The sequence below is a fragment of the Cygnus atratus genome, chromosome 5, assembly GCF_013377495.2.
Source record: "Cygnus atratus isolate AKBS03 ecotype Queensland, Australia chromosome 5, CAtr_DNAZoo_HiC_assembly, whole genome shotgun sequence".
NCBI lineage: Eukaryota > Metazoa > Chordata > Aves > Anseriformes > Anatidae > Cygnus > Cygnus atratus.
In genome coordinates this window covers 16,703,855-16,717,351 of record NC_066366.1, presented here as the reverse complement: position 1 = coordinate 16,717,351, position 13,497 = coordinate 16,703,855, and the positions used below count along the sequence as shown (strand labels likewise).

General features: G+C 41.2%; 1 protein-coding gene across 2 annotated transcripts; it reads right to left on the bottom strand.

Annotated features, from left to right (window-relative positions):
* Window positions 1-893: 893 nt before the first annotated feature.
* On the bottom strand, window positions 894-12,855 carry ELF5 (E74 like ETS transcription factor 5). Of its 2 annotated transcripts, XM_035552171.1 has the most exons (6): window positions 12,732-12,855; window positions 6,267-6,500; window positions 4,581-4,631; window positions 2,854-2,922; window positions 1,609-1,804; window positions 894-990 (listed from the first exon to the last, which is right to left on the bottom strand). In XM_035552171.1, exons 1-6 carry the CDS (start codon window positions 12,853-12,855, stop codon window positions 894-896), a joined length of 771 nt encoding a protein of 256 aa, XP_035408064.1. The 2 variants fall into 2 exon arrangements, with proteins under 2 accessions (XP_035408064.1, XP_035408066.1); XM_035552173.1 differs by lacking the exons at window positions 4,581-4,631; window positions 6,267-6,500.
* Between the last annotated feature and the right edge of the window lie 642 nt (window positions 12,856-13,497).

Below are 13,497 nucleotides of genomic sequence, written 5' to 3'. Positions count from 1 at the left end.
GCAGTGACTTGAATTCACCTTCATGAAGGTTAATAGCAGGAAAATTCAAGCTTCCCTGCATGAGAGTTTGTAGATAGTGAACTTGTATTATACAGAAGTGAATATTTGCCTTCAGCATTCTTTATTATAAAAATCATATTTGTTCTGCCAAATAGCAGAACCGATACTGTGATCAGTTGCAACTCACCAATATAGAACAACGATAAATAACTGCAGTGAACTCTTTTTAGATTAAAAAGAAATACACCAAGTATACATTGATTATATATCTTAGCACAGATGGAGTTAGTAGCTAAAGCAGGTAACTGCTTGATAAATATTTCAGATTTGAGTTGTGTTTCTTTGTTACCTAGGTTGACTGGGCATATTAAATCCAGGCGTATAGAGGGGATTGAGTTGTTCATTTTGGACAACATATTGATTTCTAGCATATCTGAGAAATGCAGTAGTTCAGAGTGGAATGGGTTAGAAGAGTATTTTTATCAAATGAAAGAGAAACTTTTTTATATTCTTCAGAAATGTAGTAAACTAACTGGGAGATATCCATAAAGAGTCTCCTTTAAATGTTAGCAGAATGGCAAGGAATTTCATACTGGTCAGTGATCATACTGTTTGAGACAGGGAGACAGGCAGGTCACTTGAGCAGCAGTAAAGATATTCCTAAAGGCTTACTAGGAGACAGTGCTTGGCAGGAAGCACGGAGGGGAGGTCGACTCCAAAATTCAAGTGCTCTTTTTGTTGCTGTAGCCTGTCTCTTGAAGCAGACTGCAATGAATTCGTCCAGACAGGCAGAGGGGAGAGAGGGAGAGGACAACTTCTCTCTCAGGTGTCCATTGCAGCTGGACTATTCAGGCTGTGATGTCTTTTGTGCTGAGGTGGAAGCACGGGGCAGTTCATATCTTGTTCTCCTGCCATCCATGGGCATTCTTCCCAAACTTGTATACCAGCCTTCTGTCCACTCGTTCTAAAATGCCCGTTTTATAATAGTATCTGCAGGGGAAAAACAAGCAAACAAAAGCAATGGAGAAAGTAGTAGAACTCAGATTACAGGAGTTCTTTATGTGGGCTTCATGATCAGAGAACAGCACAGGAGTCAATGTGTTCTTTCCAGTCTTTATTTCTGTTAAATGGCTATTTTGTGACTTTAGAGGGCAATAGCTTTCCCAGGTGCTTTGGATTATACCTTCCACTCTTTGAAAAATAGAAGGAATACAAAGAAGTGTTTTCTTTGGTTGGTTGGCTGTATTTTTACCTAAGATTACCACAGTTCAGAAGAAACTGCTGATGTTACTGGTAGAGCAAGATGGGTCATTTTGTAATGTCATTTTGTGGGGTCATTTTGCAAATGTAATCTAAATTCTCAGCTGAGTTAAAGTGTGATAGCTTCACTGCTATCGACAGAGTTACAACTCTGTACTAGTTTAAATTTAGCCCTGTGATCCTATTTAGAAATAAAGGAAACTGGGTGCTATCTCTGACGTATAGAATAACCAGGAAGAAAGTAACCAACCCCCATTCGCCCAACCTGAGTTTTCAGGATAGTTATGAGAAATGGATGCCGAGGTAGAAGTCAACTGAAGTGAGGGGCCCTTCCACCTGTTAACTCACCGGAGAGCTCGGCTCAATTTTTCATATGTCATTCTATCATTTTTCTTCCTTTGTCCCCACATCTTTGCAAGAGCTTCTGATTTAACAACCCGAAAAATGCCTTGTCCCCTGTCCTCCCATTCCAGAATGCCTCCATTTTCTTCAGGAGAAAGGAGAAGGTCTCTTACAAATTCCCACAAATGAGAACTCTGCAGGTCTGGAACAGGAAGAAGACAGCTATTTAGTAGATTTTTTCTTACTCATGCCAAAGTACTAAGACAGAATTATATTTACAGTACACTCTGTCACCAGGTAGTCAATCTCATTGTCTGGTTGCATTTACCAGAATATAACTTTGGAAATTTTAGTGCATTGCCTCTCTGTCAGTGGATTCACATTACTTGCTCCAGGTAAAAATAAATCAGGGCTTTTCAAATGCCTATTGTGCTAGTATCTGTCTTCTACTCCAGGAATTTTATTGTCTTGCACAGTTGAAGTTGTCATTCATTGGTTCTGTTCCACTCATCATTGACAGCTTCAACACAGTATTTAACTTGATGCTTTTAAAGCATTTTTCAAGTTCATGTGAAGTGTTTGAAATGAAAGATAGTAAAAAACATTGGGTTGACTAAAAATGAGATGATAGTATGAGGAGTTGCAGCGTTTCCCAGCATTGATGGATTCTTCTCTCTATTGCTTCAACTCGATTCAGAGGCTTCTTTGGGCATCAGATATGCCATAAATAGAGGGACTCTACTAAATCAGTAGGCATAGCTGTTATATGTAACTATTGCCTTAACTTCAGATTGGTTGGGTAGTAGCTAATCAAGGTACCGGGAGTTAAATGAACGCCGAATCCCAACACAGACCCCGAGGTTTTAAAAACCATGAGTCTGCCCCTCCAAAGTCCTAAGGAGCAATAGAAGAATAATGGAAGTTATAATAATATGTGAGGTCTCTTATTTGGTTTTCTGTGTTTAGAACCTTTAGGTTATTTTCAGTTTACGTTCTCCAGTCATTCTGCAACTGAGATGGCTAGAAATACAAACAGAAAAAGAGATGTGGCTTTAAGAAAAATGCCAAGTACCTCAAGCCTCATGATAAAATCATGAGAGCTGGCAGTACTTGAAAGCCAAACCTCAGTGAAATTCTATTTATTTGTGGTATCATTAAAGTTTCTTTTGATAACCACATGGAGCTGGAGATTTAGAGCAATGTGGCCTGTGCAATCTTAATTCCTGTTTTGACTTTCTGATATGTACTTACTTGTTCTACCATGACTGTGACATTCCTGGCCGTTGATGCCACCTGCCCTCACACATGCCTTATCACGCGCTGGGACTGAACTGCAGAATAACGTGAGAAGTGAAGAAGGAACTCCTGAGTCTGGTGGCAACTTGGTCAAAAGGTCACCTATTCAAATGTCACGCAACATTAAGTCAAAGTGGGTATGGGAGCTACTAACTTTATCTCTTTAATAAAGCTCTAGCACAAAGGTAAATCCAGGTGAATAATTAATGCAACCGGATGGCTTGCAGCACAACAACACACATGAAATTTTTGTCAGTGCTATATTCAAAATGCTTGGATTCTGTAGGCTTATGGAACTGGGTGCCTGGTGTGCACGGATGAAGGCTGTTCCCTGTGATGTGCAGTCTGAAGATTTCATGGCTTTGTGCCGTGTGATGGTTCTGAGAGGTCAAAACCACTTAGTAGAGGATTATGATATTTGCCAATATACTTGCACAGGTGATCAACGCTTGAATCAACACTTAGAAGTGTCTGTCTCAACACTGTAGTGTTGAGAGAACTAGAAGAGGATATTGATTGACCCGAACTGGAAGGATTATCAAAGTCTGCTAAGAACAGTAATATGCAGACTATGGCTGTAAAAATATCTGTCTGTTGAGTACACATCTAGTGAGAAGGGTGATCAGTGAAACCCTATGAAAGTTCACAAATTTATTTCACTGGATAAATAGTAGTGGGCTAAAAGTACCAAAATAGGGGAACTTTTGTGAAGAAGAAACAGTTTTATGTTGTTACTATCTTCTTATGTTTCTAAGAGCTGTCTACCTGGAGTCCATTTTGCTGCATGTCCAACAATAATATGCATTGAAAGGTGGAAGCAAACAATCTAAGTACATGCGAGACTATCTGAAACTGAAAGAGTTATGCTTTTAGCTATGAAGGTTTCATAGCTTATTCAGAATCTGCTGGTGACCCAAAAGAGCATCAGCTAGAATTTGTAAGAAGTTTTCCTGGAGTATATTTTTTCTGACTGCTGCTTTTCACTGGAGTCTTTCGTGTCAGTGAGCATGCTCAGTATTCTTTTACTGGCTCAAGGGTTTCACTGATGGAGCATCCAATGTTGCCTAAATCCTAGTGGGAAACACTAGTAAATCCAGCCAGAAACACTAATTCCCCAGAGCTGACTGGGAATTGTTAAAGCAGGACATGGTCAGAACTGAGTGATCACAAAATATTCTGACTGTGCTTAGAGGTAGTCAGACACCTGATTTTCTTACTAGCATACCTGTTTGCCTTCTCAGCAGATGGACAGCCAGCTTGGCTGTGGTTAGGATCCAGCGGGATCCATAATTATGACTGTGTGTTACTGTGCCAACTGTGCCACTTCCCTCAGAAATTCACAGTATTCTCATGCGAGTGGAGCCTTGCTTCTGCCCTTTGGGAATCTGTGCACGGAAGAACAGCTTTGCTCTGCTCGGTGCATGGCTTGCAGCCTCAGTGAAATTACAAAGGCTCCTGGGATCCTACTTCCCTTGAAAATACCAGTTCAGAAATGTTGGGATCTGTTACCATTTACTTCTCTGCATGCTGCAGGTGTTTCAGGAAAGGCATTGAGTAGGAATAAATGGCCTGGATTTTCTCAGTTTTAGAAATCTCTTGAACTGCTGAATATTGCTAATCTTTGAATACACCGCGTGTTTCCGGTTGAATGGAGCTTAGTGTGTACAAGCAAGTTTACTTACAGTCCTTGTTGGTTGGCTTTGTTTCTTCTACATCAGTGAAAAAGGATATGCCTGTGAGGGAAAAACATAATCCAGTGCTCAGTTCTTTTCTGCAGAAGATCAATGACTGAACTGAAATTTAAAGCCAAGTTGCACCATTGCTTGTGATTATAGCTCAGAGTAAAATTATAGAAAGTGCAGACTATAAAACCACGAAATAATTTTTCAGTTTCTCTGCTGCTAAAATGATTTGTCTTTCCCACTGGTCTTCCTATGCCTATTTTTATCATCTTTTTTTTTTTTTTTATACTATTTGCATCACATCTCTGTCTCTGCTCGTATCTCCAAAGCTCACTTGCAGCTTCCTTGCACTTGGATCAGTTCTTCCTCATTCAGCCCCTTGTCCATTTAAAACTTCTCCTGCAGTCTTCCCTGCATCCTTCCCCTCAGTAAAGATCATCTCTGTTGCTGGCGATCAGATCTTTACAGGGCTGGCACTTGTCTGCATTAGCAGGACACTGTTGCCTTTGTAAAGGGGTCATTACATTCACAGCCCATAAATAAGTGCATAGCCCGTACAAATCTGCATTCAAGGAACTTAATCTGTGTTGAGGAGTCTGGCACACAAAACTGGGAAGATGATAGAGTTAAGCCTGCTTGTGCAGGTGTAGTTTGCTCCATGGCCAGAGTACGTTGCGGCAGAGTCCCATTACTGGGCCATGTAGTGCCTTTCCTCATAGGCGTTTGTGCCCGTGCAATGCAGAGTCTGTTGTACTTCATTTACACTCAACTGTTCAATCTCAGCACTGAATACAAAATGTTAATTTTCTTAATGAGCTTTTCTTCCCAGCTCTGTATTCTTTAATTCCTCTAACAACATCCTTATCTCCTGCATTTAATAATCTTCTTCTGCCCAGCCTCAGGCTTGAGCCCCTGAGGGCTCCAAGCTGTGCAAATGCCCCTCAATGCCTCATCTGCCAGCGCAGATTTCCTTCCTGAATTTCTTTCCTTGAACCCTGGTAGAAGTACCCTGGCATGGCACGTCCACTTATTAACCTGTGGAAAGTAATGTATGTAGAGAAAGGGTACCTGCAGCAGAGGTTTTAATTCTATTTCACTTAGACAAAACCATCCATAGCTTAGACAGTTTTTGAACTTAAATTCATTTAAGCAGTGATAAATCTTCCAAGATAAGGTTGAAAACAGCAAAATTGTTTGTATTCAAGAGCATCGTGGAGCCTAGTAGTAACTAGGTGGGTTTGCAGTGCATAAAATCTTAGAATGGTTTGGGCTGGAAGGGACCTCAAGGATCACCCAGTTCCACCCCCCTGCCACAGGCAGGGATACCTCCCACTAAAGCAGGCTGCTCAAAGCCCCATCCAGCCTGGCCTTGAACATTTCCAAGGATCCACAACTTCTCTGGGCAAAATAACCCCAAGAAGCCAAATCTTGCTTACTTTCTGAGAAGCAGAGCAACCTTCAGTATTTTGGGTTGCAGGAATAAATATGCACCGTGTCTTTCTATACGCAGTGTGGATGTAACCCCTCCCAGGACAGTGCAGGTTGAGCTCAGCACGGCGCCTAAGCAGCCCTTTGTTTTGCCACCCTTCAGTTCTGGAGGCTATGAATCCCACATTTTCTGCTAGCATGAAACTCACACAAAAATACAATGCTTTTTCTTTTGCATTTGGTTTCTGGAACACTAACCGTGTGTCCTGATATTCTGTAAGATGAAATACAAGTATTCGCCACAAATGCCTGCAGCATCCAGGAACTCTTCCTGGGTCATGTTGCACAGCTGTAAGCCGTTGATATTAAAATGGGAAAAGGAAATGCAGTTGGCATCTAGTTTGTACTGGTCACAGCAAAACTGCAACCACTCACAGACGTTGTGCTTACTCCAGTACTCCGGGTGGATGGATGTCCAGAAAGAATCAGAATCTGCAACATATTTGGCAAGAAAGGGGAACATTGCAATGCAAAGCTCATTGTGCACTTCATTTAGTAAGCATGTTTCAGGCAAAACTGATCCCTCTTCCTTCTTGTCTTCTGACTGCAGACTTCCTTCCCTATTCCTTCAGAAAACATCAGGACCTGCCTTGTGCATTTTACTGTCTCCTGTTGTCACACAAATATTCTTATTAATTGTCAGGCATATTGAGAGAAACTGTTTACACGTACAAAGAAAGATAACACACCTTTTAAAAAAGCAATTAAAAGTACGAAAAGGTCAGAGTACAGAATTTGTGAGAACTTGGCAGTGTGTGATAAAAATGAGTGATGCATTCCTAGACTGAGCTAACCTTTTGTCTCAGGTGTTGAGGTACTCTCCTTCGATGACAACCGACTGTGCTCCATGGCAGATGGGTAAATGCCATTCATTTGTTGCTTGCTTTTCTCATAATTCCAGCAAGTTCCTTCACTCCTTTAATCTAAAATGATGTTGTTAATGTCGCAGTAGGGAATACTTTTTGTTAGGTTAGAAACTGAAAAATGCATTACTCTTAACACGCCTTCCACTGGAAAAACGTTTCTGACAGGTAAGGGGAAGCGTGAAAGAGCTTCTCAGTAAAATTGCCAGGGAATTGAAACCTGCAGCTGCTTTGCCAATTAAATTAGCAGGTATCTCTCCTCAGCAATGCAGGTACCAGGCGAACGTGTAGAAATATGTATGTATTTACGATACACTTTTTTTTTTTTTTCTAGAACAACTTATTTTAAGTATTCCTGATGTAAAATCTTGGTCTGGTGTGATAAACCCCTATGCTGCAGCTAACAAGCATAATCTGTGACTCACACCTTTTTCTCTACAAATAAAAACACAGGCTTGTATTATTGAAGTAGCTGGGCATGTAGTGATGGGCAGTCTGTAAAAAACATTTTTTTTTTCTCTCTGGGAGCTAGACTATTACATGCAAAGGTCTGAGCTTACAATTTCCTACTGTCAGATGCTTCTACCTTTTTCAGGTGACTAGAAATATAGGCAAGGGCAAGACTGTGTCCGTTCTGTATCCACTGAGATAAAGTTTGGGAGAACAGATTTCAGGTCCGCATCTTGGAGTCTTTATTTTCATTCATTCATTATTCTGTTTGCTTCTCTTATTTTAAAGCTTTTAAGGATGGCTAGCGATTTCTCTCAGGTGAGATTCTTAATCAGTTGCAGGAACACCAGCCTTGAGAGATTATTGATTTCAGAGCCTATCAATTTAGGGGCTCTAAATTGATTTTGAATATATTATCTGTATTATTTCATATGCTCTTGAAGTAGCCTTGTTACAGAACAGTAAATAACAGCAGGAGAGCAATCAAATATCATGTGAATGAAAGTAGTACAATGGAAGCAGAAATAGTTTAGTTTATTTTTACCTCTCATAGCATCTTATTCTGGACTTATATTTCACGATTTCTTAGTCTAGCCATCCTTTTTTCATTAATTCATTTTCAAATGAATCCTGAACTTTTGATTTTAGGCACTGCTTGTATGACATCGTAATTCAAATTAGGTTATGATAGCACTGCAAGCAAGGTGGATTGTACCTGTCATTTGTCTAGACAACCAGTTCAGAGTGCAAAGTGATGCAAATAGGCTGGATGAGTTTCCACAGTGAAATTAATTCAAAGGGTTTGAAATTGTGACAGAATAACTGAAATATGGATCTTGCATCCTACGTGGGCTTCTGTAAAATAATTAATACTTCTAATTATAAGTCCTAAAAGTTTACAGGGGAATTTGTGGTTGCTTTCATGAATCATTCCCATGCTATAAATATCTTCATCTGTATGCACATACAGAATTAACGTAATCATGAGTGCTGTGTTTTAAACCCTGAGATGCTACTGTGACATCCCGGTAAAGCAAAGAGGTGGGCAGAAGATCTGGGTCTGGCTTTTGGGCCCCATCGCTCGAGGATATTTGAATCTGAGATTTTATTCAGCTCCTTATTTAAAAGGGAAATCTGGTGAGCTTGACATTGGATCAGCTCCTCCGAGCCCTGCGGAGTGCACACACCTGGCTGTGTCAGAGGCTGGAGGCTTCCTTGGGGGAGAATGGGAGTGCTGGAAACACCAGGCTCACAGGGCTTCTGCCAGCAAAAAAAAAAAAAAAAAATCACTTCAAAATCAAGCTTGAGCTCTACAAGAATCCCAACTGTAGAGGCTGCTCAAGAGAAGCAGAAGGCTGAATCGATCCCTTTCTGGACCAGGTAGACTTTTTTTTTTTTTTTTTTAATCCTGTGCCAACAGCCTCCAGCCCCCTTAGGAAACCTGGAGCACCACCAGGTCCCCAGCTAGGCAGAGCGGGCTGCGGAGGGGCCTCGCTGTGGGACCGGGCATGAATCTAGCCCTGGGTTTCCCAGGCTGCGCCATGATCTGCGGCAGCGAGCGATCCCAGACCCTTTTGCTGCATTTGTCTGCAATAAGCAGCCGAATGACAAGGTGATGGCACTGTCTGTCTGTCTGCAAGTGTTTGATGGCTCTTCTTTTCGTAGAATCATATCATGACAGAAAAGTACGACTGTTTATTGTGCCATTCCACAGGTAGACTGAATAATCTTGAAATATTTTGGCCATTGGTCTTGAAACTTTGACTTGACTGTGATAAACATCAGCTTTGCTGGCAATATAAATGCCACAGCATGTTTCTTTCATGGAGCAGCACTCATCTGGTCTCATTTCCTTGTTTGCTTTGGCTTTGGGAAGGCTCAGATATTTTTTGGAATATTCCAGGGCTCTATGAAGCACTAATGTATATGATGAGCATTCAAAACGTGCTGACACCAAGCTGTCCTATTTGCATGTGCTCTTGCCTTTTGGTTCTTACATCTGAGCTAAGCATTCAGGGGCGCTTCCCCTGCTTGGCGATGGACGTGACCAAGGTACCGTGCCACTTCGAACACCCTGCTGGAAGAAAAGGTCGGCCAAAGACAAAACCTCTACGAGAGATTTTCAGGTTTTCTTTTAGTGAAAAAGAAAGGGACAGGTAGAATTTCATACCACCGTGTGAAAGCGCAAGGGGAAAGCCCTCCAGCAGGAGAGGAGGGGGCAGGTAGCTCCCTTGGTGGCAGGGGCCTGCCAGGAGCTTACCTAAAGGAGGGTACCTGGAAGGAGGATGGTGAAGAAGAGAGCCTGGGATTCACACCTTGCCCTTTACACCATTTTGACGTGATTTCCACTGCCCATTCCATTATATTGGCTATTTTACCATGGTTCTCCTTAAACCTGAATATTGGAACCCCATTGTGCTGGCCAGTACCAGCTTCTGGGGAATGGCATTTGCAGACATTATCTCCCTGGGCTGCAACTTCAGTCTGTGGGCTTCGTTCATGTCCCCCACTGAGGCTGCACTGCGAAAATGAACCTCCTGCTATTTATCGGTGGTGACAAGCAAAGCTGGGGAAGGCACGAAGTCTCAGGCAGGTTCAGGAGCACAGGCCAAGTAAAAGACAGCTGCCCCAGTTGTCCTGGGATGCACTGATCTCTGCATGGCATATACAAGCCGGTGTCATGTGTGTGCTTACAGGGGGGAAATACTGCTTTTAGCCATAACAAAACTGGGTGGATGCATCATAGCCAGTTTATATATAGCCCACTGGTAATATAAGGCAGACAGATCACTCCTATACATTTTGGCCCACCTTGTTGTCAGTTGGAAAATATATATTTCATTTAGACTTGTTTTAATTTTTGGAGACAGAATTTCTGTACATTTTATATATTATTTTCCCTGTATTGATATTTCTATATTAATTTCCAGCACTTAAGTGCTGGAAAATGAAGAAAAGAAATGAAAATGACACAATATTTTAGTGTCACAGATTTTAGCTTCCTCCACTTTGTATAAAACAAAAAAGATGCCCCCTAAAATACAAATCCTGATATGTCCTGCTTGCCAGAAAATGAAAACACTAAAATGACCAATGTGGGATGTGTAAAGGGTGACTGACCCTGCAGTTCTCCTCCTGGGAACATGAGGATGGCTGCCTGTCCCAGACCGAAGGTCCCACTAAGCCAGGGTCCTCTCTCTGCTTGGGTTTGCAGGAACATTTTCACATTTTCAGAGAAAATATTTTACTTGGACTTGTACATATATTAATTTAGGCTTGTACATAAAAATACTAGTGTCCTGCTTAGCACAGGAGCTGAGCCCAGCTATAGGCTGTAAATCAGTGATCTTCATCTGACTCTCGAGGCAGATTTGCCATCCCTTTTATCCAAGTATATATATGGTTTATACATAGTTCTGTACATTAATAACATATTTCCATGTGGAATATGTTTAAACTTGACCTTATACTTTGCTTCTAGTGAGTACAAAGCAGGTTTTCAAGAGACGCATGGATCCCAGTCCTTCAGCCTGTTACTGTGATGAGAAGGCAGTGCGGGCTGAGCGTTGTGCTGACCTACGTCCTTCTCTGGCTGCCCTAGGACTGCCTGGGCAAAGCTGGTGGCACTGCGGGAGTGGTTTTATTTCTGTGTATTAGACATGTTCAGTGTGCTCCCTGGCTGCTGTGGAAGAAACGAAGGAAAACATAAGAGGGCTCACAGGTTCTACAAGGTCGGCTGAAATTTGGTACAGGAAAGAAATTATTGTAAGCATCAAGAGTGTATGGAAAGCCTAAAAACGTCAAAAATTGAGCAATAACAAACATGCGGAGAAGGAAATGTAGCTTTTACCATGGTCAGCAGAGGCTAATTATCTCCCCAGCTCAGCTTTGCTTAGCAAGAGGGAGCCTGACCTGATTGCTGCACAGGACCCTGCATCTTAGAGCTGAGGAAGCTTTGCGCTTAGCTCCAGGTGGAGCTTGGTTTAACACAACTGCGGGGTACGCACACTGCACTGCTGTTCACCTGCGTGAATGCTGGGCTGAGCAGCTGCAGAGTCACAGAGCTTGCACTGATAACCAGGGATCACACAGCAGGAACACTGGAAGTTGTCAAAATGACTCTGAAGGGCTGCTTTGCCCTTGGCAAATGCTGATCTGCTGGTATGAGAACTCCCCTTGGGACTATTTCAATTTCAGTTTTTTTTTTCTTTTTTGTTTTGTTGTTGAAAAAAAAAAGAAAAAGAGAAAGAGGATGCAATAGCAGGCAAATCTAAAGTAAAAATCAAGGCAAAATAAGAAGAATTATTGTGACTGATCCAAAAGTAAATTGAATTGCATGAGGTACTTTGAAATGCAATTTAAATTTTAAACAGAATACTTTCTGTGACTTTTGTCATTTCAAATGTACTTTAGAATTGCATTCTAAATTGGAATGAAAACTAATATTAAAGCTCTCTATCTCTCTATATATTTGAATAAAAATTCAATTTCTGCAGGGCTTTGAATACAGACATTTAGTTGAAGCAAGATTTATGTTCTACCTCATACGTCACACAAACATTGAATGGACAAATTCAGCAATATTGAAGCAAAACACTAAGTCCTCAATGGTCATGGATTAGCACCAGGAGAAGCCATGTGGAAAGTTTTTTCTTTATTACTCCAACTGTGCCTTGGCAGGAAAGGACTTTTCCTTAAGACCAACAGTGTTCTCATTTAAAAGGACAAAAATAGCTTTGTAAGAGAAAAATACTGCATAAAACCATAAATCTTCCTTAGCCACAAGTTTGGCTCAGTAACGTGACTGGGTTGTGCTACCTTTCTTTCCAGAGCCTGTTGAATGATCTAGCCTGAGTGCAGAGAAGAGTATCAGCACTGTTTAGGAGTTTAAAGCAACTGTTTCAAAGGGAGAAGGTTTGGAATGAGTTCCTTCGGACAGCTGGGATGCCCATGTGAGATGCGTGGCCTGGAGCAGAACGGGCTTTCCAAATGCACAGGTAGAGAATTGCATAGTTCTCTATGCATAGCCCATACTTCCCTGCCCCAGTTAATGCACCAAACTGTCCTTTGGGAGTTCCTGGTTGCATTATGTGTATCACCTTGCCACAAGAGGGGAAAACATCACTGAAACACAAAGCACTGTAGAACTAAAACTGCTACTGGTTAATATTATTCCTTTATCTTGCATGGCTAGTTATAAGCTTTAGGTTAGTCAGACTAGAAAAAAGAAAGGGTATAATAGTGGGCTCAGCCTGTTTGCTACATGATTAGAATTGAACTAAATTAAATTCAAACCAGCCATAAATTTTTGATATTGCACATTCTTTTCAACTGGAGTCTGTCTACATACCTGTCTGATGATCACAGGTGGGATAGCCATCTTCAGTTGTCCCAAATAACTCTGTCCAAGACATCAGGGGATCACAAACCATTGTGTTTGACAGAAACGTGCTGTGGGTTACTGAATCCAGCATCACCTTGAGATATTAATACATTAGTTGAAGATGAAAAGATAGTATTAAGAACCTACTTTATGTGTTGACAGGCATTATTTCCTTGTTGTGGATATATAGATCTGTGATGTACCATTGGCCACCATCAGCTAAACTTCAACCAAAGCTAATGATTACCTTCTGAAACCTGCAGTTAAAGGAGCTAAGAAATTTAAGAGCAATGCAGCTGACAAACACACCATAGGTAGTTTTACAGTAAAGATGATTGGAATCGCACATTCCTAGGGAGTGAAGGATAAACCATAAAATAAGATTATGATTAACATTATGATTTAATGAGATCAGTGGTAAAAATATTTGAGCAAGTCTCTGTACAGTCCCCCATGATGAAAAACATCATTCCAGCCGTAAGGATGCTCCCTGTGTCCATAAGACGCTGCCACAAATGTCAGCCAGTGTAGAGTGTGAGGAGATTAACAAGGTCTGAGAAAGAAATGCACTTTCAAAGAAGATTAGAAACTGAAAATTTATGTGGAAAATTGGGAAACTATTTCAGAGGTTGCACGCTTCAGGGAAGATGATTCTTGCACCAAAAGTGAGACAACGGCAGAGTAAAGTAACAGAGAACTGGTTATATTTCAGTGAAAGAGATGAAAAAAAGCA

Coding starts and splice junctions, on each gene's coding strand:
- ELF5 (XM_035552171.1), bottom strand. CDS start 12,855: ATGCTGGATTCAGTAACCCACAGCACGTTTCTGTCAAACACAATGGTT. Junction 6,501..12,731: donor CACCTGTGATCATCAGACAG/GTATGTAGACAG, acceptor AATATGTTGCAG/ATTCTGATTCTTTCTGGACA. Junction 2,923..4,580: donor AAAGCCAACCAACAAGGACT/GTAAGTAAACTT, acceptor GTTCAGTCCCAG/CGCGTGATAAGGCATGTGTG.